Source organism: Plectropomus leopardus, chromosome 1, assembly GCF_008729295.1.
Source record: "Plectropomus leopardus isolate mb chromosome 1, YSFRI_Pleo_2.0, whole genome shotgun sequence".
Taxonomy (NCBI): Eukaryota; Metazoa; Chordata; class Actinopteri; order Perciformes; family Serranidae; genus Plectropomus; species Plectropomus leopardus.
In genome coordinates, this window is record NC_056463.1 from 14,014,486 (window position 1) to 14,040,903 (window position 26,418).

The following is a 26,418-nucleotide window of genomic DNA, read 5'->3' on the forward strand; positions in this document are numbered from 1 at the left end:
CGTATGTGTGTGTGTGTGCGTGTGTGTGTAGGGGGAGGCTGTGATGATAATGAGTGACAGTAACAACTGCAGGCTGTGAGACCTCCACAGGAGCCAGCTTCTTTATTAAGAGACGACATGACTGATGTGGTAGTGTTGCACTCTAGAGGCTAAAGCTGGTGTAAACTGCTGCACAACACTCCTCACTCAAAGTAAGGGTCTTTGTGATTCGTTTGAAATGTGAGTGTGTGAGTGTGTGTGTGTGTGTGTGTGTGTGTGTATGTGCACATGTTTGCTCAAGTTCAATTACTTGTGAGGAGGAGGAGGAAGAGGAGGGAGGAGGGAGAGGTGCTGCAATACAGCCTCCTTCTCACAGAAGTATGGCTGGAATGCAGGTGTACACACACGAGAGTGGAGAACAACAACAGATCATAGGCCTTCACAATAAAAGAATCCCTATAGTCTACAGTAAATGCTAACATGCTCACAAGGACAATGCTAGTATCTTGATGTTTAGCAGGTATAACTTTTGTTTTTGTTAGCATTTTCTAATTAGGTCTAAACATTAGATGATGTTACTAGAGCAAAACTCAGGAGATTAAAATTACTACAATTCAGCCTCCAGGGATCATGAATGTATACTCCAAATTTCAAAGCAATTCACTGTTATTTCAGTGAAGAAATGCAAATTCAACCTTATGTGTCGAAATAATTCAAATACCAAAAGTCATAGAGTGGTGCAGGGATGAGTACTAAAACATGGCAATGAGGTGGCACTTTTCCCCTTCCGGTTCCCTCGTCTCAAAGTTAACAAAATGCCTTTTTTTGTTCTACAGCATAAAATACCCCACTTGCAAATTGTGAAGCTTTCATGTGTCTTAAAAAAGGCAGTTGCTAGCAAGCACAACTCAAAGAGACTGGCAATTTTTTTTTTTACATTACGAACAATTAATTCCTAACCCTGAATCTGACCCCCAAACCCTAACCCCACTATAGTTAGCCATTTTTCAACATTTTCAACGTTTAAATTTTTGAACTGTTCTTTTGAAATTCTACACCAGAAACTTCTTCAAAATGCTTCATGTGGCGCTGATGTTGAAGTCATGCAACCATGGTGTAGGCTACTTCTTTTAACGTCAACAATTTACTCTGCTGACTGCAATTACACTTAAAAACAAAAAAGTTAATTCAGCTAAAGAAGTAGCAGAAACTATAGTTCTTAATGCATGATATGATGTTTTAATCTTAAATTTACCTGCAAAATAAAAATGACCAGATTTTTAACGGCGTGGTACTTATTACAAATGCAGATTGTGCTGAAGAAGATAAGCATACAAAATAAAAAGATAAACGTGTTGGAAGCGGTGCATACCTGTAGCTTGTTTATTGCCTGACATGTTAAAAATGTTTGTAGTAATTTTTAAGTCAAGCAGCAATATTCTTTGTTGTCATAGAGTGATTGACATCCTCATTCTCACGTTACAGCAGTATACGGAAACACTCAGATCGTGGTTGATCCATGTGACTTTTAAAATGATGGTTTTAATGTTCAGATACATTAGGAAGGGTTATTATTAAAAGTATTGTTCAACAGATAATCGATCCATAGCAATTCCTCATCAGGCAAGTCAGGTTGTGTTCAGTGGTGGAAGTATTTAGATCCTTTCCTTGAGTAAAAGTATTAAATGAAAAGTATTATAGTAATTATAATGCAGAAAAATACCCCATGTGACTGTTACATTATTATAACAATATAGATTATTACTATGAATGCATTAATGTAAAAGCGCTATTTAATGTTGAGCTGGAGCTAATATTTAACCATTTCAAACTGCAACTAATGATTGTTTACATTATCTCCGATTATTTTCTCGATTAATCGATTGATTGTTTAATTTTTTAGAATTTGGAAAAAATAAAGAAATGCTGCCATTACCTAGAGCCCAAAGTGAAATAATTACAATGCTCGTTTTGTTCAATTGTCCAAATCTCAGTCATTTTTATTTTATCCTTAAAATATATAAAAAGGAAACGTGGCAACTGGGTTGTTTGATCTTTAGCAATACATCATATTTTATAAGCTTTTTATATGTTTTCTATGCAGAAATTTGAAAAGTAACTAAAGTTAGATATTGTTGTGGTGTAAAAAGGACAAAAATTCCCCTTGAATAAATGCACTTAATTTCCACCACTGATATTGAGTCAGACAGTGCGATAGCAAACACTATTTCCCAACCAAATAATTAATTTAGAAAATACCTAATTTGCAAGTTAATTAGTAAAGAAAATAATTATTAGTTCTTGCCCAATGAAGATTATCAAATTGTAATGTACTCCTCTCCTTTTGGTCGATTTCACTGTTGTAATATGGAAATTACAGTTTTGAGAGCAACAGGCAGTAACGGTCTGCATCTTTAGGAAGCATTACATGTGTTGAGTTGCTGACGTGTATCACACTAAATGAACGATATTGGATACTGAAGCAGGCCTCCCCTCTTAACGTCTGTGCCCTGAGTCTGACCTTGGGCCCTCTCAAGGGATCAGTGCCATGTGTCCCCTCAGCTGTGGAGAATTAAAAGAGAGACACAGAGCGGATGAGAGGAAAGAGAGAGGGAGATCTACTTGGCATGTATCTTATGTTCAAAGGCTTGGTGCCTTTACAATAGGAGCTTGATTGACGTGTGTGTGTGTGTGTGTGTGTGTGTGTGTGTGTGTGTGTGTGTGTGGTAGTGTGTGTGCGTGCTACATTGGACATGTATGTATATTCCTGAAGTTGGGGTTGACTGGGATGTGTGTTGGGGGGTGACAGTGGGTGTGATGGCTAATCTTGATCCCTTTGCGTGGGCAGAGATAGGGGGCATGGTGCCTTTATGTCTCTGGGTTCAGCTGTGCAAAGTCTGAGCTTAAGAGGGGAGATCCGCTACAAGAGTGGAACTACAAAGGCTGTGTGCCTGAAATAGAGCAGGAAGTGGCCGGGGCAAGAGCACACACATGCTGCACTTGTTGCTCATCTGATCCGTCATCAGTTGCTTCCATAAAATCAGATGTAGCAGATATCCGGGCTGCAAAAGTGTCCCTAGTTTCATATCTGCCGGACAGCTTTGGCTCACTGCGCCCTCTGCTGCCAGGTAATCAGCACAGAGCATTTACAATTGATGATACAGGATAGCAGACTTTTTTAAAGGTGTCTTCTTGATACATACTTTATACTAGGAAATGAGGTTGTTAGAAGTTGGTTGACATTTTTAAAGTTTAAGCTTGGATTACAAACTGAGGAGTTTTAAGGTTGCAAGCTTCTACCAGAAAGGGAATATCAATAGGATTCAATACTTCTTTAGCCTGACGGAGAAGAGTGATTTTTAAGGTCAGGATATCTCGACCTCTGCTGCATCGACTTTGTCTTTTTGCATTCAAATCTGTCTCTCTGAGATACCCCCAGTGTTAGAAAGTGCAAATTTCTGAAGTACAGTTCTAAATTTTTAAAAATATTTACAGTTGCTATGATTAAGACTATGAAGTCAACAAGTGCGATCTTAAGGATAAGGCTGGTGATATTCTGTTTTTAACTGTCAAAAAATACCACAAAAAGACTCCCGATCAATTTATCCTACTAATGAGTAAACAACAAGCCTAATTTATCTAATCCTCTGTGCCATAGAGCTCTGTTGTTTTCCAAAACATATTGAAAATCAACCACACTGATGCACTGAATGACATGTTTCTTCATTACAATGAACTTTGAGTCAATCCCACATCCACTGTTCTGCTGGTGTAAATACTCACAAATGCACAGAGTATGTATTAATCCGCAGCTGAAAATGGCCCACAATAATGGCCTATTTACTTCTGTTGGAGTTACACTTTCAAAACTTTGGTGGACAGCTATTTTAGGAAAGTCTATAGCTTTTTTGTTTTTGTAAATTAATGTTGATAGTAGGAATTCATGGGACTGATTGTCAGAGACAGGTTGGAAAGTATTGAGAGATGGATTAATGCATTATTGATATTTTTGTGGAATTTGTTAATAATGAGAAAAGTATAGAACAACCCCAGAATTAGCCTTTAATCTTACAAACACATAACAGGCCAACAGACCCGTCAACAAAAGAGACAGGAGGCATATCTGAGAAAGAGCCTTTTATTCAGCACTGTTTTTATTCCAATGTTTTCAAAGGAGAGAGCAAGGAGAGGATTGAGAGTCAGCTGAAGGTGACGGGGGAAAGCAATGAGGATAACATGTACAATATTTTTTTTCTTTCATTTTTACATTTTTCAAGCAACAAATGTTCAAAGTGGGAAAGTACACTCAGTAAAAGCAGGTTACTGCTTGTATTTTCTGGAGGTGAGCATTTACTGCCACAGTACTATTGATCCGGGAAAACCTCCGTGATCATACAGCTTTGACCATTTTTTTTGTCTCATAGTAGTGTAGAATTTCTAACATCAGAAATCAATTAAATGGGAAAAAAAGCAAGGCAAACAATAAACTTATTTTTTTTAACTTTTGGCCCTGAATGTATAAATTACAAATCTTATTCTGAAAAAGACAACCTTTGAAATACATGCTGTCAGTCATGTGATTTCAGTTCTTATGAAGTACTGCTGTTTTGCATGAGGCAAGCTTTGAGATCCAAACTGCCTGGCATGTACACTATCAAAGGTCCAGTGTGTAGGATTTAGGCACATCTTTTGGCAGACACTATATATAATATTCACAGCTGTTTTCATTAGTTCATAATCGCCTCACAGTAAGAATTGTTGTATTTTTGTCACCGTAGAGTGAGCTGTTTATATCCACATACAGAGTGGTTCCTCTTTGATGGAGTTCTGTTCAGAACAAACACTGTAATTCTCCTACATTCTTGGTGCACGAGACGACTTTCAATTCTGCAACCTCGCCACTAGATGCCACTGTATCCTATACACTGTACCTTAAAGATGCTGTATGACCAAATGACCAAAGGTTGACAAATCCTAGCAGTACTTACGGAGAGCTTTCCAGTTGCAGTGTAACCACAGACAGAGACTTTTAGTCTTTTTTTAAGGAAAAATAAAAAAGGAAAGGGAAAGCTGTGAGTCATCTAAGATCTAGAATGGCAAAGGCAGAAAAATGTACAAAGTAAATGCATGTAGCCTGCATTCATTTGTTTCAAGCACATTGTAAACCACCTATATCAAGGAGAAGCTAGTAGCTGTCATACTTTGAATCTTTAAAATGGACAACTGACAACGCTCATCGTGTTGAGAAAGGAAACACCAGAACAGAAGCAATGACAAACAACAATGACGCAAAATGTTTCTTTGCAGATCAGGAAGAGAAACGCTGCATGTGGGAGACAAACGGGCAGAAGTCCTATTTAGCCAGCTCCTGAGCGTGGCTTTTTGTTCTGCTTCGTCCACTGTGGTGAACAAAAGGGGGGCTTTACCTGCAAACCCCACAACACCAGCAGACTCCAGCAGAACCATGAGGTAGATCACTGGTCACAACTGACCACAAGAGAAAAAAAAACCCTCCTAAAAGATGTCCATTGGGTGTAAAACTTGGAATTTCACAAAAGTACGGCTCTTTTTTTCATGTCACGTCTTGACGATTTAAAAAAAATGGATAGAGGGAAAATAAGGAGTTACCTTGCTCTGAGTTTGTCACCGTTCTTTTTTCTCAGTATTGCCGTGGGACTCTCATTGTCTTTATTGCTACCAGACGACTAGATAGCGAAACACTCAATGGAAATCTCAATGATTTCACACACACTTTTGATCAGTCAGATAGAAATATGACACCTGATCAAGTTCTATGAGGAAATGTTGGAGAATGTTTGATGTGACGTAAGGAAGGCACCTTTTCCAATAATAAATTCATTTATTTCCTAATGAAATGGTCACCTGTATCAGCTGTCCAGTGCAGTTGAATATTCATCGATTTTGTGAGATATTCGGTGGTAACTTTGAAATGAAGATATTCTGAAACTTCAGTGCAAACAAGGTTTTGCAAGTTGTTTTTCTCATATATCACAAATAAAGGAACTATAAAATCATAGAAACCTTGGAGGGAGGGAAACTATCTCAGTCTCATGCATTTTAATATCACATCATACAAGGGGAGAAGTGGGGAGGAGTGGCAAGGGGGGTCCTCTGGCATTTGTTTGAGAATCCTTGAAAAAAGAGAAAAAGAAGAGCGTGTTGTTTCTTATCAAAATAAATCTTGGTTTTGTTTTCTGTGATTAGCCAACTGCTTGAGTCCATTTACACTGTCCTCATTTTCCACCACAAACTACGTGGCTGTGCAAAAAGTTCATGTATCTGGTCCAATCAGAGAAGGCGGTGACTGTTACCACTGTGATGTCATCGGTAACCTCCCACCTGCCCTCTGGCTCACAGAGCAGGAATCTGGCCTAAAAAAAGACAGAAAGCAGGAGCATTCATATAAAAACAAACTAATATAAAAACCAACATTAGGATCTTGTTATCTTTGACCTGCAGGCAGCCTGTGTAAAGGTTTTATAGACTTTTTACAACCTGGTTACCCCAAAATTCGTCTTATTAAAGCAAAAGTAGGTAACTTTTATAAAATAAGCTTTTTTTTATATTTGCTTAAACTCTCACTATGTTTTGCAAGAAATACATGAGACAGATAGTCTAGGCTAAAAATCGTGTCCCTTCTCCTACTGCTTCCAATGTCGGGTTCAGACTACACACTATCAGTCTGATTACAGCTGTGCTACAGTATCAGCTTGGATCGTGAACGACAATGAGTGTCATGCCCCATAATCGATGGTTTTTGAACAAGTACTGCCATTAGCATCAATCTGGCAAAAAATGTGAATGGAGGAGGATCTAGGAGTCAAACATACTGTCAAATTCACAGTGGCTGGGCCTTTATTTACCACAACTGCAGAGTGTAGCAGCTTCATTTGACAGACTGCATTAGACATAGGTCTTTATTTCTCAGTCCCTCTGTAGTTTTCTATTTTTATTTTAATCTGCTTCCTTTTCCTCTGTTAAAAAAATGTATCACATCACCATTTCAAACTCAGCACTTCCTGTATCAGTTTCAAATCAAAAGACTCTTATGCTTTCTGTAGCTGCCAGGTCAGAAAATCCTTGCAGTGCTTCCAGGATGTTGTGTTTACAATTTACGCGAATTCAGCCAATCAACATGAATTCTGCATGACCTTGCAATTTCGTCAAATCACCCTAAATTTTCTGCAAATTTGACTATTTAGAACGGGCAAAATCTTATTTCATTGTGGAGCAGCATGCAGCATATCGATTTGCTCTGTCCCCCTCACTTTCTTTGTTTATCATTAGAGTGATATCATAACTGCTTGGAGATGGGAGCTCGGTGCCTGGGGCCATGTCTCACACACACACACACACACACACATACACACACACACACACACACACACACACACACACACACACACACACACACAACACACAGTGACAGTGACAGAGCTAACTCCTAGCATCACGCAGTGAATGTTACTCAACAGTTATTAACATGTTTTATGACAGATTTGAGTTGTTTCGATGTGGGTGTGAGATTAATGACTCAGTGTTGAATGTTAGCTGCTGCTGCAGGGCTATGGCCCAAGTGGCAAAATAGGACAAGTAGGGATAAGATAACGTTGTGTTGTGTTAGCTCGCGCTAACCAGGCAGAGAGAGCAGGAGGACAGCGGCATGAGGACCGTCCTTGAGCGATGCGCTGAATGCCAACAACAGCTGACTGTCAGTGATCTGATGTGAAATCCACCATTTCAGGCTGCAGCAATCTCCAAAACAGCCAACAAAATCCTAGAGGTCAGAATTTCTCATTTCACAGCTAAACGGTACGCTACAATATGTTTCTGAAAAACATTTGAGGTAAGAAAAAGGCAACACAGTAACAAAATCTTGATTAATATTCGATCAACGTTGCCTGGTTTGACAGTTTGACCGCTGCTCTCAAGCATTAATTGACATGACTGACAGTTGCGTTACAGACCCCTCGGCTCTGATTGGTTGTTTTCGTTCACATGCTGTAAGGCCATTAGAAGTGCAACATGGCAAAAGTAGGCAGAGAAGTATTATTTATCCCCCTGATTATCTGTCTCATTTAATGCTGTGTGGTTATAGTGAGGATTTGTGCAAATATGACAAAAATATATCTGTTTTTAAAGGTTAACATCTACAGTTTTGATGGCTCAAAACTGATCTATATGAAGACTTAACAGGTGGTTCATTAACCATTTGTAAAGCACATACTTTTAAACATATTAACCTTTGGTGTTGAGTAGAAAGTGTTATCATAATTTCTATCTTGTGGAAGTAAAATTGCTAAAATAAACAACTTGCTGATGTTCACATTTTACATTCAGAAACTACAGCGTACCTGTGATTACTTGCTGAGTTGACTGTATGGAGATGAGTTGTTGGAAGAATCCACTTGTTGCGGCGTGCCGTTTTCCTGAAAAGCAAAACAGCGTCTCTCATTTAGAGCGTGATAATAACTATCTTCGCTTTGTTTGCACTGAGATAATTGATCGTTCTTGAGGCAAACACTTCAAAATCAACTCAAGGGTAAAAGATGATTGGAGTGGCATGGGTTGTTGTAATATCCTAAAACAGTTTTTGTTCAAGAGTTAATCACGGACACCAGTTAGATTGAGTTGAATGAGCCAAAGATGCAGTAAACTTACAGGTGCTGCCTGCATGGGAGGATATTGAGGCATGTAGGCTCCCTGGACACCAGGGTTGCCTGAAATATACTGTAAGACAAGGAAAAAAATACAATTATTGAATGGTACATTAGATTTTTACAAACCTGAGAGACTGTGTTTCTGTATATACATCACATGCTACCCAACTTCAATTTCAATTTTCAATTTTATTTATAAAACCCATTATCACAAAAAAACGGTTTTCCTCAGAGGGCTTTACAGAATACATCTTGACTTAACTTAACTTAAGTTATGTCAAGTGCTAATGCTAAGTTAACTTAGCATTAAACTGTGTTTTGGGTGATCAGATGAGAGTACAGGTATAAATGCTTCAAAGACGCAGTGAGGAGAGATTGTGACACATTAGGCCAGAGATACATTGTGAACACATCTAACTCAAATGTAAATGCATTACATTTTCAATCAACATACAAGAACTATGTGGGTGAAAAAAACCTGCACAATTGTTAGAAACTAGCGAGGCAACAGCAGCTCTCCCTCACATGACACAGAAGATCAGGGGTAAACAGCGGCCTCTTTTCTCTCATCTAACATTAAGACCACTTCAGTATCTCCCTCATCTTTAATGTATCCTTGCCGGTCACTGTTGATACAATATAGTATGCCTGTTTTATTCTGACTGACCTTGCTGTTCTTCCTGTCTAGTTCTGATGTACATAACAAAAAAACCAATGGAATGGACGTACAACATTTTTTAAAATATTTGTTAGATTTTTATGCCAATATGGTGTCTAAAAATGCAGACAATATCATCAGGTGTAAATGCAAGGTGTAACGCTGGTCAGTGTGTACTTAGTATTATAGATATTACACAGCTATTTTTTAAAATAAAAAAAGAATCAAAAATACAAAATAAAGATTTCCACTGGTTTTTATGCAAAATGTCCCAATTAAAGCTCTTCCAGTGAGCCGCACAAGTATATGTATAATCACTGGCATACTACAAATTGCATAAACTGAAACTGACATTTTGTTTTAATGTGAGCATTTTGTATTTAATTATACTGTACAGTTTTTATTTGATAAACGCTGTGTGATATCCCATAATTCCACTCACCGCTCCAGTGTTTCCCAGTGACAGCTGGCCCATCTGCTGAGTAATCATGGCTGTGGGGTGCAGTGACATGGAGGGATCCACAGAGGGAGACATCACAGCAGCCTGTAATACAAGGCAGCAGAGTTTTTAACACAGGTCACATGACTCAAAAAAACTAAACCGACTACTTCTGATAAAGCACAGGATGAAACAGCACACTAAAGCTCCAAAAACAGCAACAGGCAGTGTGTGTTGAGTACAAATATATCATGAGTTACTGTTTAAAACCTGTTAATGTGAGATAGGCCAGAAAGATTAGCTGGGAAAAAATATAGTTAATGGCTTTCAAGTTTGACAAAATGTCAACATTTGCAGCAATAATTGAGGTAAAGGTGAAGTATTATATTCTCCTGGGTTATTTAAAGTGATGAAAATATGTAAAAAAAATAAATAAATAAAATGTGATGTTGCCAGCTCTAGTGTTTTCAGATGTGGTATATTCCTTTAAATGCAGCGCCTTTAGGGAATAGGCCGTTTCCTAGTAAAACGTGGGGGAGGGGACAGATCAGCAGAGACACTTGTTCCACTGGAAACCATCTGTTGGAAGAGTCAAAGAGTCACAAGACTGTCTCTGCTCCAGGCATTTCCTGCTGGATCCAGAGAGAGGGAGGAGGGGGTGGCTGAATGTCTTTTTAGTTGTTCCATTTCTCTTTCATACGCACTCCAATACTATGTAAATACACAGTGGCTGTTTCCCAGAATTCGTCTCAGCTCCGTCCCTCTCCGGCATTTGGGGAAGTTATTCACATTGTTGGTTGATTGTGTCAGCAGAACGGGCTGATTAAAGTAACACTCTGTAGCTGCATGACATGTCCGTTTCCTGTACACAGAATGGGAGGTGGTCTGTGAGTGTATGAAACAAAGCAAAAAAAAAGCAAAGGCTCTCTTACCGGGTGTTGCATGATATATGGTTGATGTGCCACCCAAGAATGACTCTGCACCTAGCGGAGGGTCAGACAGGAAGGGAGAGGCAGAACGAAAGACAGATGCAAAGAGAGAGTTATTGATGCGCCCTGAATGAAACTTTTATGTTACAAACTAACTTTACAATTTAAATAAGCATTGTTTTTAAATGGAAATTAAAAGGATGTTAGTCTAAATGCTAAATGTTCATGTACATATATTTAGACTGAGAGAGAGTGAGAGAGAGAAAGAGAGAGAGAGAGACTTTATTGTCCACCCCAGTGGAAATTTGTCTTTGGCTTTGCTCACACACAGCAAGATACATACAAAATCATAAAGCAATACAACATCAATGCATTTTCAAAACATTATTTCCCCTAATGGACCTTAATGACATGACAGTCAGAAAAAAAGTCAGTGTATGTGTATTTAAAATGTCTGGTATTCAGCTTTTTAGGGCTTTCTAGGGTCTTTAGGGCTTTCAATTTTTTCCCCTCTGTTTGCATGATGGCTAATTCCTGACTGGATGCAAGTGAACATCAGATTGTTGTTTTTTCTTTCTGCTTGAAAAAGAATGTTTGCAACTCTTTGAACACCTCTAACTTATTTTTAGAGCAACAGCATGCCATTTGTAGGCTTGATAAGAGCTCAATAGGCTACCTGAATGTTGTTGTCGCTTGTAGTATATCTGGGTAATCTTTTGCACTCCATCCTCCAGAGATTGCTCGCTAGGAAGACGAGTAAGGAGCTTTAAAATTGCCCCAGTGACCTCCATGGATTCATGAACAATTCATTCATGAGCTCCATGAATTTGAGGGTATGCGTGTTTGATTCGGAGTTACATAAACTTCTTTTTCAATCCCTCAAACTTCTTTTAAGCTATGCTGCTTCCCTCACTGCCAGTGTTCACCAGAGGGCTCTTAAGCAACCAACCTTGGAACCACAAGCTTACCGTCATATTACATGATTTCTGGTTGACCAAGCTCTTCAAACACTAAAAAATTCAAACAATCATCGGCTGCTACATGGTGCTGCAGAACTGTGCGCTGGCCCAGGGCAGCTTTAGCACCTATTCTTACATCTATAGCACCTGTACAACCCACACACGAGCAAAAATACTCTCTAACCCACATATACACACCATAACCTCAGACATAACATAGAGAGGAAGAGAAAGATAGTAGGACAGGGATGATTTAAAATCAGTTCTGGCTGTTGAACATGTTTATATTCGGGATCTCCTGCAGCACCTGGTAAGCGGAGACTGGAGACATGTAGGGAGACATCGCAGGCTGCACAGTCATTATCCTGTTGCTCACTGGATATGGAGAAGGATAGTACCTGGGGAAAAGTACAGTATTTCAAAAATAAAGCTCAAGAATTATGACTCTAGTTAAAAGTTCAATGGCATCATGACCTGTGGTGTAACTTACCCATTCTGTATAGCTGCTGAGGAGGGGTCATAGGTAAGAGTCATTGCACCCTGAAGGTGAGAAAATTGAGGAGAATGTGGAGTTACATATTTGTATTTTACTACTCATCCACTCCCCCAGTACTTTAACCTCCTTCCTTCTGGATGCAGATGACATATGTGCAGACAGGCCAGTTACAGCAACAGCTTTGTTTCTATAGCCATTCAAGCTTTAAATAACTAGCCTTCTCTGAAGTTACAAAAAATCCATATAATCCACATAATCCCGTGTTGGCTGGGTGTAGTTGTATGCCTGACACAATAATAAAAACTCAATTCATTAATTCATTCTTATCAAACATAGTGGCTACAATGCATGTAAGTTGATAGGCAGATACATACTAGTCTGAGATCCCCTGACTGTCCATTGGGAACAAACCCGCTGTGAGCATGCTTCTTCCTTTGACTGTCTGCAAACTTACACAGCAAGGGCTGAGAGGGAGCTGGGGGAAAAGCACAAAAGAAAATGACATATTAACACTCAGCAATCAATCATCGGCGCCTCCACAGTTTTCATCTGAGGGAACATGTACAGAAAGGTGAAATTCTTTCCTACCCAGAGCGCCAGAAGCTATCTTGATAAACTTCCCATTGAAGTGGGAGATGACGGCATTACACTGCTCTGTTGTGTCCATCCTGACAGGGGAGAGGATATAACAATGACTCATCATCAAATCACGCAGAGACGATCTACAGTAACATTTTCTTTAACACAAAGTGGTATTGTCAGGCGTGACGCAAATTGGGATAACTCTTGGCTCCCTTCATACAAAAGTTGAACATGATTGTCACTCCTCATTTTAATGCTAGTTCACATTCTGAACAGTCATAAAAACAAACCAAAGTAGACTTCTTACATAAATATGATTAACTGTGTGTATATGAATGTATGGAAGCCCTTTTTAATTTCCCAGCAGATAAACTTTTAGGTGAAATCTCTCCTTTTGAGTAGACCGTGTATGTGTGTCTCCGTGTATGTGGGAACCGAGACGTATGTGGGTGGTTCTTGAATGAACTAAAATCCTTGTAGCCCTACTGTTCAGTTCCTTTATGGTTTACAGTCGACATTTGTTGTACGTTAACTGAGAAAGCAAAACCTTTTGTTTTGCTGCATGTGACTATATTTTTAATGCCAATTGTATTGTTCACTAACTGCTTCATTCTGCACAGCTTTAATTAAGACTAAAAGGTTATCTCCTACATCGGAGATAATATCTCTTTTATAAGAGATACATTTAGGTTTTGGCCAAGATCTTTCCTTCACCTTTAGTGCTTCTGTATGTATGGCAATAGCGGCTAATAATCTCAATTCATCTTAATTTCTCAAATGTCATATAAAACAGACAGGAGCAAAGACATGACTGACCCCAGTTGATAAAGTGACTATTGAATTAAAAAATAAAGGTGAAAACTTAGTCGTAGTTGCTCTAAAATGCAATAAATATATATAGAAAAATGCAAAAAAAAAAAAAAAAAAAAAATTATGTTTTTTCAAATATTCACATCTTATTTTTAACAAAAACTGACTTTATTTTAGTTTAGCAGCATTATTGAACAGTTTTTTTTTTTACACAGCATTATTGTTGAGCAATAGATAAAATTATTTGAATGGTAATTTGGTAAAAGTTCAGTGTCTATTATCACAGGTTTATGATCAAAGATGAAAATATATTTTAGAACTTTAAAGGTGATTCAGCAGAGAATAAATGAGTTTTGTCAATCTTCTGTGACTGACCTGGCGAAGCCCACGCCTCGGCTGTTGCCGCTGTAGTCTCGGAGGATCCGCGTGGAGACGACCTGGCCAAAGGGCTGCAGCATGTTCTCCAACTCTTTCTCATCCACAGAGAGAGGCAAGTTGGAAATGTACAGATTTGTGGGGTCCTGCTCCTGTTGCTGCTTATGGAAAACACAGTGTAAGAAAAGAAGAACTTTGAATGTCATGTTTTATAGGGTATTTTGCAAGTAACATGCTAAAATGCAAGAATTATTTATCTTGAATCAGGCATATTTTTTGAGAACTGCAGTTAAAGGCTGTGCAAAATTTTTTTACTGATAAATGACTGACAGCATATTTTTTCCTCTGCTATGAATTTGTGTGGATCCCGGTTGGAGACTTAAGTATCGTTGAGGGTCAGAAGAACATGTTTGGTTAAACAAACACTGACTCTCCTGCACACACACTCACACACCCACACACACACTGAAACACACTTCATCTGTACTGTGCAGCAGCTCTGCGCCTCTACGGTCTTACCTAGAAACAGCAGGAGAGCTGCGTAGCCTAGCTACCGCAAGACACAAACTGTGTTCTGCCGTGTTTGTTCCAAACAGAGCAGCTACATGCAGGTCTCCAGAGAGCAACCCTTCATCAATGAACTCTTACACATGAATTTAAGCACAGCAACACACGCAGGGCTGGAGAAGGGAAAGGACTGAAAGAAATAAAATGATCCAGACAATTTGTGCTACTGTACAATGAGACAAATCACAGATGTGAGGCAGAAACACCCTGTTTTTCATCTAAAACTATTTTTGAAAAATGAAAAACTGGTTACTTTGAATTAGTCACAGAGGATCTAGAATGGCTCAAAGCAGCAGCACTGTTGCCATAGTGCTTTGCTGCAGAAATGCCCACATCAGTATGCATGAATGATGATTGTTAACCACTCAGTGACATAGGAATAATGCTGTTAAAAAATCTGTACAACCTTTAAAGTACAACTGAACCCGGATGGTGTGTTAGTGTGTGGGCTGGTGGTCCGGTGTGTTACGTGTCAATCTGACTGACAGGTTATTTGGCAGAGAGGGACGTGACATCTGGTGTCTACAGTGAAAGTAAATGGGGTCACGGGAAGAACAGCTTGTCAGCTGAGGTCATGTGACCAGTCTAATGTCATTCTCCAACACACACTGAACACATGCGCGCATTAAAGAAGCACAACCCCACAGAGATGTTCACAAGCAAGACAAATATGCACACATGCACACGCGCACATACATATACTCACAGAAACACACACACACACACACACACACACACACACGCCTGCACCAAACTCACCTTGGCCATCTGGGCCTGTATGCCGCTGGTTTTCAGAGCATGTACTGCCTTTAAAGCAGCCGCTGGGCTGTCAAAGTCTACAAAGCCGTAACCTGTAGTTGGTAGAACAGTATTTATATGAGCAATCACAAAATAATAAGAACTATCAGAGGGTGAGGTCATTTATAATGATTTTTATTGTCAATACTATAAACATATCAAAATATCTTTATATCACCAGTCATGATGCACAATTATGTTTCTAAATTAACGTTTTTTCACGTTTTTTTTTTTTTTTTTTTTTTTAAAAACAGTGTCTCTCATAATGTTTCCTGAAGTATTTTAAAAGGAATAGTTGAACATTTTGGAAAATGTTTTTATCCATTTTCTGCTAAAGAGTTTGATGATATGATTAATACCACTGTTATGTCTGTGCCTTAAATATGAAGCTAAAGACAGCAGCCTGTTAGCCTAGCATAAAGATTGGAAATGTGGAAAAACAGCTAGCTTGACTCCGTCCAAAGCTTAAACAAATCCAGCACTTCTGAATCTAACTCAGAGCCCCTTTCACACTGAGTAATATTGGGGAATATAAGGCGGGAATATTGCATTGTTGTGCTATGTTACAGTTTTGTAGAAAAGGTACAATTACAGAATGGTGGGACAAAAGTTGTCTCATCTTTAAGCCGAGCAACAGGGCCAAATCTGCATCTGTGTAAAAGGACAGCTGGCAGGACAGGACCATGGATGGGACGGATGTTACGTTTTGACAGCATGTTATGTGTGCAATCCAGCGCCAGGAGATTTAAAAGCAACTAGCAGCAATTAGCAGTTAAAAATGTCTGTAAATTTGGAAAACAATGAGATTCAGGTGCTCCTTTCCACCCAAGCAGATGATATGATCCCCCACCATATAACAGAGACTGTAAATGATTGTTATTGCCATGTTACAACATTGTTATTATTAAGAAGGCACTGCTGACACATAGGCTTATTTTATATACCACAATAGAGGCCAACACTGTTGTGTTACATGTCACACCTGTCATGCCTCTTTTGCTTCTGTGATGCTGATATGCTGTCTAAAATCACACACTGGAGCAGCATTATGCTGCTGTTGTTTGGTTCTGTGTAAAAAGGCAAAGGGGACATAAAGAGGAGAATTTGTAGCAGCTCTATAGTGCGATCTCTGTGTAAAAAGGGTTAAAATAAATATTAGATTTTTTGTTTAATCTGTGTAAAAACAAAGTGTATAAATGACAAGTTGCAGTATGACAGGGGACTATTTCTTGGCTGGGTGCAGTGACTAAACTCAAAATGTCAAACTATTCCTTCAAGAACCTAACCAGCACTTAGATTAATGACAAAATACACATAATTAGCGTCCCTTTTTTACCATTTTTCCAAAGCTTACTATGGTGTTTCATTTCCATAAAGTGTGAAAATCTATTTGTGGAGGTGGAGACTTTAAATCGCCATGAGTTTGGTAATCCATCATAATCTCTGCATTGTAATGCAGTGCAAATTTTGCACTTTCAGCTGCAATGTCACGCAACAACATAACAAATTTGACAAAAATAAAAGCAGACACATTCATTGTTCATGTTCTCACGGTGATGGATTACCCATGCAAAATATCAATTCACCACAAATGGATTTTCATGCATTATGGAAATGAATGAAAACCAGGAGCTCCCTGGAAGGTATGGAAATTCATTCAAAAATCTAAAATAACATGTTTCCATATCTCACAAGTGTGTAGTCACATAATACATAACATATAAAGTAGTGCGATAACACCTGTGTGACACTTTATAAATGTCAGCTGAAAACAATTCTATATTTTTATGCTCTAAATAAACAGTCTATGGACTTAAACATGCAGTGGGGATATGTAAGAGGGTTTAAGTGGTATTTTTTGTAATCATACAGCCCTGGTGAGTGATGGCTGGTAACTTACTGACCTTTACATTTGTTGGTTGTCTTGTCCAGGATTGCCTTTGCTGACTGAATCTTGCCATACCTGTGCACATATCAACATGTAGATTACTAACAAATAACTCCTATACAACATTAAATAAATCAATTAACAAGAGACTGGTGATAGTATTTCATCAGGGATGTCTCTTCATCAGCTGGTACTTCTCATTATGTACTGTTAATGTGAATTTTTAATCAAATTCCAGAGGATTTTATGTGAATGAGATCAAAAATAAAGTACAAACCAAGCAGAAAAGAACAATTTATGAAAATAGTAACAACTGGTCATATACAGGGGGCCTCCTCGTCATATTTCAGAGGCACATACATCACTTCTTTCTCCTATATGTTTCCAAACACTAAGAATCCCAAATGTCAGCATCAGGGTTTTCTTTATCTTTGACTTTACACTCAAGTTGAACTGTGACACAGGCTGTAAGCTGCTATCTGAGTGCACACAACATACAGACTGAATGGCTAGCTTACACCATTCAGACCTTGTTGCAGTGAAAAGCGCTTTCATTTCTGCTTTGTGCTGGCAAACACCATTGGGAACATGAACAAAACACAAGCAAACAGGACACAAACAGCTGCTGCTGCTGCTGGTTACATGGGTGAATGCCTCTCTCCATATGCTTGTGATTCACAGAGAAAGAAAGGAGACAAAACTCCACTAATTATGGCATCCACCCCACTAACCACTCCAACTAAAGCCTTTAGTATCAAGTATCGAACATGTTCACTGCGTTACATGACTCTGTTTTTTTCCCTTTTTTTTAAAAAAAAAAAAAAAAAAGAAAACATTCATTTTTACAGTCCGCTTCACATACCACAGTTGAGCTATGACTTTTCCATGTGTGTGTCTGTTTATAGAGGTATGGTGGTTGGAGCATTTTATGTGTCAGAGCACATTATGGTTAAACCAGTGTGTGTCTTTGAATGCCAACAGTCATGATTTTGCACTAAAACTGCATACAGTCAGGATATGTTTTTTCAGTTTATTCCCTTTATCTGTAACAATTGATTTGTAAAAAAAGTTATCTTATTTAATAAATTTTCCAAAAAGACTGCTCTTAGGAAGGGGGAAACCTATCGGAAACAACTTTGAAAAGTTTGTGATGTAACCAGTTAAATTTCAAATAATTTGACATTTTTGTTTTCTTGTTGAGAGCTTAATGAGAAGATTGATACTACTCTCACATCTATACACTAGATTTAAAGCTACAGCTAGCATGACTCTATCCAAAGGTAAGAGAATACCACTAATGTTACCAGCCCTTTAACACTCATTACTCAACTCATCACCAAACATTAAGGGTAAAATGAATGCTTTTGAAGGGGTTACTGTAGCTTCATAATTGTCATACAGACATGAGAGTGGCATCAGTCTCCTCACCAAACCCTTGTCAAGAAAGCAAATAAGCAAATTTCCCAAAATGCCAAATATCCCTTTAAATTGTGAATCTGTTTATAAATAATTGGATAATTTTAAGGGAAACAGCTGGCATGGCTCTGCCAAAGGTACCACAAAACTTGTAATGTTATACCTCACAAAACCTTTCCCACAAAAATTAGCACATGCACACGGGTAAACCTGCTATATGTGGGAGATTGTCTTCATTCCCACTGCCAGTTAACTAACTGCTTTAGCACACAAATCTGCCTTTCTGTCAGCTTTTGTGTGTGTGTGGTTGTTTTGTTGGTGTGTCCATGCGACATCACGGACAGGCTTACTTACTTAATTAGAAACGTAATTTCATTTTTTTTTTAACTTTGTTTGTAATATGACGAATAAATTTACTCTCTACCTTCTATGTGATCAGTATCTCTTTAAAACTCAGTGCAGACTACCTTTGAATAATGTTTGAGCGCAGCTCGGGAGGAGACGGATGGTGAGGAGCTGAAATCACCGCGTTCACCCAAGTTTTGTGTTCTCATCATTGCGGAGGAGGCAGAGGCGATGAAAACCTGTGTCTGCTGAAGAGTCATTTGACCCGGGTGTGAATGCTGATCGTATGCATTCTCATTGCATTAAAAAGCCAGATGAAGCTTTACTGGCCCTTTTAAACTCACCACTTAAAGGTTCAGTGTGTAGGATTTAGGAGGAAATATCGATCCCACTCAGGCAAAAATGGAATATAATAACTATGTTTTCTTTAGTTAATAATCACATTAAAATAATGATTTTTGTGTTTTTTGTTACCTTACAATAAGCAGTGCATAAGGAGCAGGTCCTGGGTTAACGTCAGGGTAACCATGTTGCACTGCCGTGTTTCTCCAGTAGCCCAGAAAGGACAAACAAAGCACTGCCTCTTTACAGGGCCATTAGCATTTTCACATTTTTGCACAGTTAGAAGCCCATCTGTTACAAGCAGCATCAGGGTGACAATAATAATAAGTAGTTTCGAGTTTATAGTTTGTAACTTGAAAGTGGTTTATTCAGTGTTTTTGTTTTGGAGCTGAAGTAACTTCTATTGATAATGCAACTCCTGCTAAAAACCTCAGTGAACATTGAAGGAAGTCTAATGAGGAGAAGGTTGAGCTGGCTACTATCGTAAATCCTGACCGCTAGACGCCACCAAATCCGCCTAAATCTTCACAATCTCCACACTTCACTTTTAAACTAATAAAAACTAAGTGTATAAATAACATGTTGTGATTTTAAAAGGCTTAGTTGTTTATCCCTGTTTTTAGTGTTAGTGCTAATATATGCTAACCAGCTGTATTTTCATGGGCTTCGTATCACACAGACAGGAGAGTGGCATCAATCTTTCTATCTAACTCTTTTCAAGAAAGCGAATAAGCGAATTTCCAAAAATGCCAAATATTCTTTTAAAGGTCTAGTGTGTAGGATTCAGTGGCATCTTGCGGTAAGGTTGCAGAACTGAAACTTCTCCTGTGTGTAAACCAAGTAGGACCACGACAGTGGCAGACGTGAAAATGCGACTGGCCTTATCTAAAGCCAGTGTTTGGTTTTTCCATTCTGGATCACTGTAGAACAAGATGGCGGACTCCGTGGAAGGACCCACACCATATGTAGATGTCAATGGCTCATTCTAAGGTCACAAAAACACAACTCTTCATATTTCAGGTGATTATAAACTAATGAAAACATAGTTAAGGTTTATGATTATTATGAGGGAAAAAAAGGTAATGCCTGCACACTAACTCCATGCCACACAACGTTTCGATCGTTTCGAAGTTTTTTGAAAGCCTTTCACCTACGCGATGTGTGTATAATTATCCTTTTTTCAACTTATGATTATTATGAACCATTTCTGCCAATATATGCCCATACATCCTGCACACTGGAGCTTTAAATGAAGAATTTATTTACAAAAAAGCATTATTTAATAGTTACATTAATGTAACTTAAATTTCACAGTAAGTTTTACGGGCTGTATTTTTGCATAGTACGTGCCTGCAGTCATGGAGACACCTTCGTCAAATTAGGCTGAAAAGACATCGGTATGTTATATCTCAGACCCACTTTTGGCCCCGTTTTTCAGCTAACAACCATATCAATGAGAAAACACTGGTGTGCACACACATTAACATAGTTGTTATGCTCCCTCTATATGTCTGTGTACTTACTGGTGACAGAGTTTGACCAGGTCCAGGTCTGTGGTGGCAGGAGGCAGGCCGCGGATGTACAGGTTGGTTTTGCTGAGCTGCTCCAGGCCTGTGCTGCTGCTGTTGCTGCTGCTGCTGGGACTGGACGGAGTCATGGGGTAGGACTGCACACAGGAAACCCACTGTTAGGACGTTTATGGGCGCTAGATAATCTAGTTTAAAACCCAGGTCAGCCGTGATCACAAGAGCATCTCATCATCCGTGCAAAAACAAAAATGCAGAAACACACAGAGGGCAGATGTTCATGCTGAATTAAAAGTCACTTTTGTACTCTTTTTTAGGTAATAGGAACTGCTTATCAATGATCCACAGAGCGGCCAACACAGCTGAGGGTCTCCTACATTGTGATACACCTGAGACAACATCAGCAGTGAGGGTATATTTACTAAATTACGGTTATTACGTGCAGTTCTAAGGTACCTGCTATTAATAATCGTTTTTAGTCCACTACATTTCTATGATACTTTGTGAAAAACATATGATGGGCTTATAAAATACGATGTAATGCTTTACTAATACACTACCCATAAGATTGCCCCAGGAATGAGTCCTAAAATCCAGAAGTCAGTATGCATTTCAGCACTCCCGGCTTTTGGTTCAGTGCCTAAAATAAGGTCTGTGGTTAAGCATAAAAGATTTTTAAATTTTGTTCAACATAAAATATGTCAGTAAATACCCCACTTATGACTTTTGATGCTTTTGTGTCTTGAAAAAGGCAGTTGGCTAAGTGGCTAAATGAGACTGCAAAACATCATCAAGCCAAACACAGCTTTAAAGACTTGACACATTGAAAAATTACAACATTATGTGAAAACAACTAATCATATTTCATAAATATTGTAACACTCTAAATGGAGTGTTTCTGCATTGTGAATGCTTTCACTTTTTGTACTTCAAGTACATTTTTTCGAATAATACTGACTTAAAGCTGTAGTTGGTAATGTTATAAAAATTAACTTTTTGCCATATTTGCTAAAACTGCTACTATAGTAACACAGTTGATGGCTTTCCCTCTGGCTCCTCGTAGTGCTTCTAACAGGTTTTGCAAGAATCCACGATGTGATGTAAACAACCAGTCAACACTTTATATTGACAGTCATGTTTAATGTAAGTTTTAAATGTGTAACTTCATGTAAACTTTAATGTTTAATCTGTTTTAATGTACAGCACTGTGTTGACTATAATGTTTAATGTATGTTTTAAATGCATCACTTTGTATTAACTATAATGTTTGATTTATGTAATTTTGTGTTGACTATAATTTGTCGTTTATTTTTTGAAACGTGGACCCCAGGAAGACTAGCTGTGCTTTAGGGCACAGCTAATGGGGATCCTAAGAAATAAACAAATCAGAGCTGACAAATCTCTAACGTAACTGTCCAGCATGTCCATCAGTGCTTATGAACTGCGGTCAAACTATCAAACTAGGCACGTTGAAAACAGTTGAGTCAAAACAAAGGACCACCCAAGGGCCAAACTAAACTTTCTCATTTTACAGCTAAACGGTGCACTAAAATATTTTTGTGAAAACATTCTAGGTGTGAAATATGCAATGCAGTAACAGGATGTTGATTCATATTTGATCAGCACAGCCTGGTTCAACCGCAGTTCATGAGCAGAGATTGACGTGATAGACTCCTCGGCTCTGATTGGTTGTTGTCCTTCAGCCACAGTAGTTTCTGGCAAATGCCATTAAAAGCACTACGGGGAGGAGAGATGTGATTTTTTTCACAGATGATCTGTCTCCCCTACTATTGTCAGGATATAATGACAGTTTCATCAAATATGACAGAGTTGTTTTTATAAAAGTTACCAGCTGTAGCTTTAAGTAACATTTTAAATACAGGACTTTTAATTGTATTGGAGTACAGTATTTCTACTTTTACATAAGTAAAGGCTTTGAATACTTCTTCCACCACTGTCAGTTTGACCTTTAAGCTCCGACTTGCTGTAAAAGGGTGATTCTGTCCACAGATACACTGCAGAGCATATTACAATATATCAGTCGCAGTGGGATTAAATCTGTGTTCACGTCTTAACATCCCACTGTGTGTGTTAATAAGAAACCTACAGTTTTCTTCATAGTCATGAGAAAAACCACGCAGCGCTGCCTTGCAATGCATTTCCTTCCCCTTACTCATTCATTGAAATAGCTCCCAGCCACCCCATTCCTCTCCAGATAAGATCAAAGACAGTGCATGGCAGAATTGCACCATCTGTCCATAACCAAAGGACAATCCACTCCAAGAGCCAACCCCATGCATACAACTACAACTATGCCAACAAGAACCACTGAGAATCCTTTGTGTGATGGATAAAGCTACTTTTCTCATAAAGATAAAGAATTGATCGCTGTGAAAGGATCATCTGTAAGGCCTGTTGTGTGTTCAAATGGAGGCCCTCATTTCTGTTGCAATTACCATGCTAACTTTATTTGAGGCCATTAAGGGTTCACATCAGGCCTCTAAGACGATACGCCCACTCCATTAGAGTGCAGCTATGGTGGTACATTTCACAGAGGTATCATCACACCCTATAGCAGACTAAACCTGTGTTACGCCTACACCGAAAACTCATTCACCGCTTCCCTGCAGGGATTCATATGAGGCTGGTTTCAGATTCCTCAAAGTCATATCTGGTGAATAAATATTACAGTTTAATCTAAAAAAAAAAAGGTGGATATATGGGATCTCGCAGGCTGCAAGGCTCATATTTCCATCACCAGAGGTTACAATAATAGCTGCCTCTCACCTCGGCGCCTGCTTTCCATTCCCATCTTCCATCCAAATCGAAAGGTGTGATGGGAAAGCAAAGGGGCATGGCCTTCAATTACCTTTTTCGTTCACCTGAGAGGTCAAAATGACGGATGCAGGCAGCTCAGTTCACCCCAGCACACTGACACACATTACATTACACTCGTCCTCTCTCTCCCTGGATTCACCCAGAATGCATTAATCTATAAAATGGACTACAATAACCGTCATGCATATTGACCAGAGGGGGCGAGTGACTGGGCAAACAAGGTTATATGGACATAATAATTAAAGTCCTGGTTGTAGACCTATAGATCGGGTCAGCAGCTGGTTTTATCCCTCCATGTAGCCTATCAGAGGATCAGCTTCCCGTTTGACAAGTCGGCTCAGAGCAGTGGGTCTATTTTTTAATTGAATTTCACTAATTTGGTATTAAAAGGATGAGATATAAATGCATTATGAGCCATATGAAAGCTAGAAAGGGCTTTCCAATGTCATTTGTGGCTGCTATTATTCAGCCTCAAGTCAGAGGGGAAAGTAGGCAGAAATCAAATAAATAATAATCAAATAAACCAACGTGTGTGTTTTTGGCCTACCTGCTTACGATTGGCTGTCTTCAGTGGGTTGCCTGTGTTTGCAAAGATCATCCTGGAGGTTATTTTATTTCCAAAATTTTTTTTAAAAAATCGCAACGAGGAGCCACAAGAGATCCAAGCGGTGTACGGAGCCTGTGAAATAGCCAGTCGGGTTTAAAACATCCGCATACTGAACCGGCTGGTTAGTAAAAAAGCCTCGGTCCCTGCATAGGTATACTGACACATCTATACAGTCAGATGCACACCAGGCGATGGACCAACCCTACGGTCCGGTTCATTGATCTACGACGTCCTGCTGCAGACCGCTCGGCAGTCCCACCTACTACAGACCAAACCATCTCCGCCTCTGCAGGGTGTTTGACATCAAATAAACTGCGTGGCCGCCTCATACAAAGTCGCGCCGGCGGTTGGCTTTTTTGTGACAAAGGCACGTCGAGACGTCTGGTGTGTGCGGCTCAATTTATTATCGGCTACAAAGTGCTTTTAGGTTTGATTTGTAGGCGCACAATCGGTTGGGCTGAACGCTCGTCGCCTTTCATGATGTTGTCGTCCGCACATACCAAGCATTCTTCACCCCCACCTCCTCCAACCACACACACACACACACACACACACACACTCTCACACACACACACACTCTTCCTCTTCCTACCCTTCCCCCCATCCAACACACTACATGTCAGAGAATCAGGATGCAATGAAATATAAGCAGGGGCTGGCCTGAGCTGGAGGTCACACTCCCTATAAACTATAGGAGGAAGTGGTTAACAAACATTTGGAAATAGCATGCTTCAAAAAAAAAAAACAAAATGTTATTCTCTTCAAATTAATATACTTTTTTGAAATACTGCTTGTGTCTCCTATAGGCTCTGTATAGTACTGCACGTAGATCAAAATCATATGGCCAAGTAAAAACAATTTCAGTTTTTTATATTGGTTTGTTTGTCTGTTTTTGTGCTTAATATAATACACCAAATAGACATACAGTTAAAACAATGACAACCAAACCCAAATGGGTAAACATAAATATTTGACTATTGTTCAGATACATATTATGTAGGCTATGAATATAAATATTTATTATTTTGTTTGTTTTTAGTTAGTTTTAGCTCTTTATATACATACTCAGAAACAGACGTGCTGCTAAAACAAGGACAACAAAGCTCAGCAAGGTAAACATACTATAAACATAAATATTCTGTAAATATTCCAAAGGCCTATCGTGTATATTAAAAACATGTTTTTGTTTGTTTTTGCTCTTTACGTACACACTCAGAAATAGGCATACAAGGACTAAACAGCTCAACACAGTAAATATAAATATTTGAATACAATTTACATGAATATTCCATGTTGGTCCATGCATAGCAAAAAACATTTTTTGTTTGATTGTTTGTTTTTTGTTTTCGCCCTTTATGGGCCTCTAAATGCACAAAAAGAGGCATACGGCTAAACCAAGTACAACAAAGCTCAACCAGGTAAACATAAACATTTGACTACTAAAAACATAAATATTCAGTATATTAAAGTCAACACAATTAAATTTGTAAAAAGACATCTAAAGATTTAACTGTTAAAGAGAAACAAATATTGACCCCTTCACAAGCTTATAAATCAAAGAGAAGCATTAACATTTTCACAATGTTTCTATCTGCTTATATGCACTTTGTAAAACTGTAAACTAAGCATTTTCACATACGGCACACAAATAACTGAACACCACTGACTGCTGGGAAAAAAAGAGGAACTGTGGCTCCACTGCTTCTGGTCAAATGTTTCTAGTGCTTTTTAAAATTGGTTTCAAGATGCTTTGACCTCTTTCTACATTTCTGATCTCTGGCGTTTGACCTCTAGGACCTCTTGAGGTTCATCAGACACGGGCTTAAATAAAGCTTTTAGTTGTTGCACCCCAGATGGAGGACCAGCCCCCCTCATTACAGCAGGTCCACCCCCTCAATAGAATCAATCAGAAGTCATTTCAATCCAGCTCTATTCTTTATCCACTGCCTGCATGCGGGGTTGTGTGTTTCGGTCTTGTGCTGGGTAATTCTTATCATATGTGGAGCTGGAGCAACCACCGAGGACAGTGAGGTCATGTCCTCTGCATTCTTTCTGGGAGTTGAGGGATTTTGGCGCCTTGAGGGACTTTATGTTCGTCTAGACATAGACATACATTGGAATAGCCAACATAATAATAGTAATAATAATAATTTTAGGCCAACACAAAATAAATTAATCAAGAA

General features: G+C 38.8%; 1 protein-coding gene across 2 annotated transcripts; it reads right to left on the reverse strand.

Annotated features, from left to right (window-relative positions):
- Positions 1–4,103: 4,103 nt before the first annotated feature.
- rbms1a (RNA binding motif, single stranded interacting protein 1a) lies at positions 4,104–24,693 on the reverse strand. Of its 2 annotated transcripts, none has more exons than XM_042493010.1 (14): positions 24,176–24,693; positions 20,788–20,930; positions 17,178–17,236; positions 15,235–15,326; positions 13,909–14,069; positions 12,730–12,809; positions 12,516–12,616; positions 12,136–12,185; positions 11,953–12,043; positions 10,690–10,740; positions 9,761–9,862; positions 8,662–8,730; positions 8,355–8,429; positions 4,104–6,371 (listed from the first exon to the last, which is right to left on the reverse strand). In XM_042493010.1, exons 1-13 carry the CDS (start codon positions 24,224–24,226, stop codon positions 8,361–8,363), a joined length of 1,119 nt encoding a protein of 372 aa, XP_042348944.1. In that variant the 5' UTR covers positions 24,227–24,693; the 3' UTR covers positions 4,104–6,371; positions 8,355–8,360. The 2 variants fall into 2 exon arrangements, with proteins under 2 accessions (XP_042348944.1, XP_042348950.1); XM_042493016.1 differs by having other exon boundaries at positions 13,909–14,066; positions 24,176–24,691.
- Positions 24,694–26,418: the final 1,725 nt, after the last annotated feature.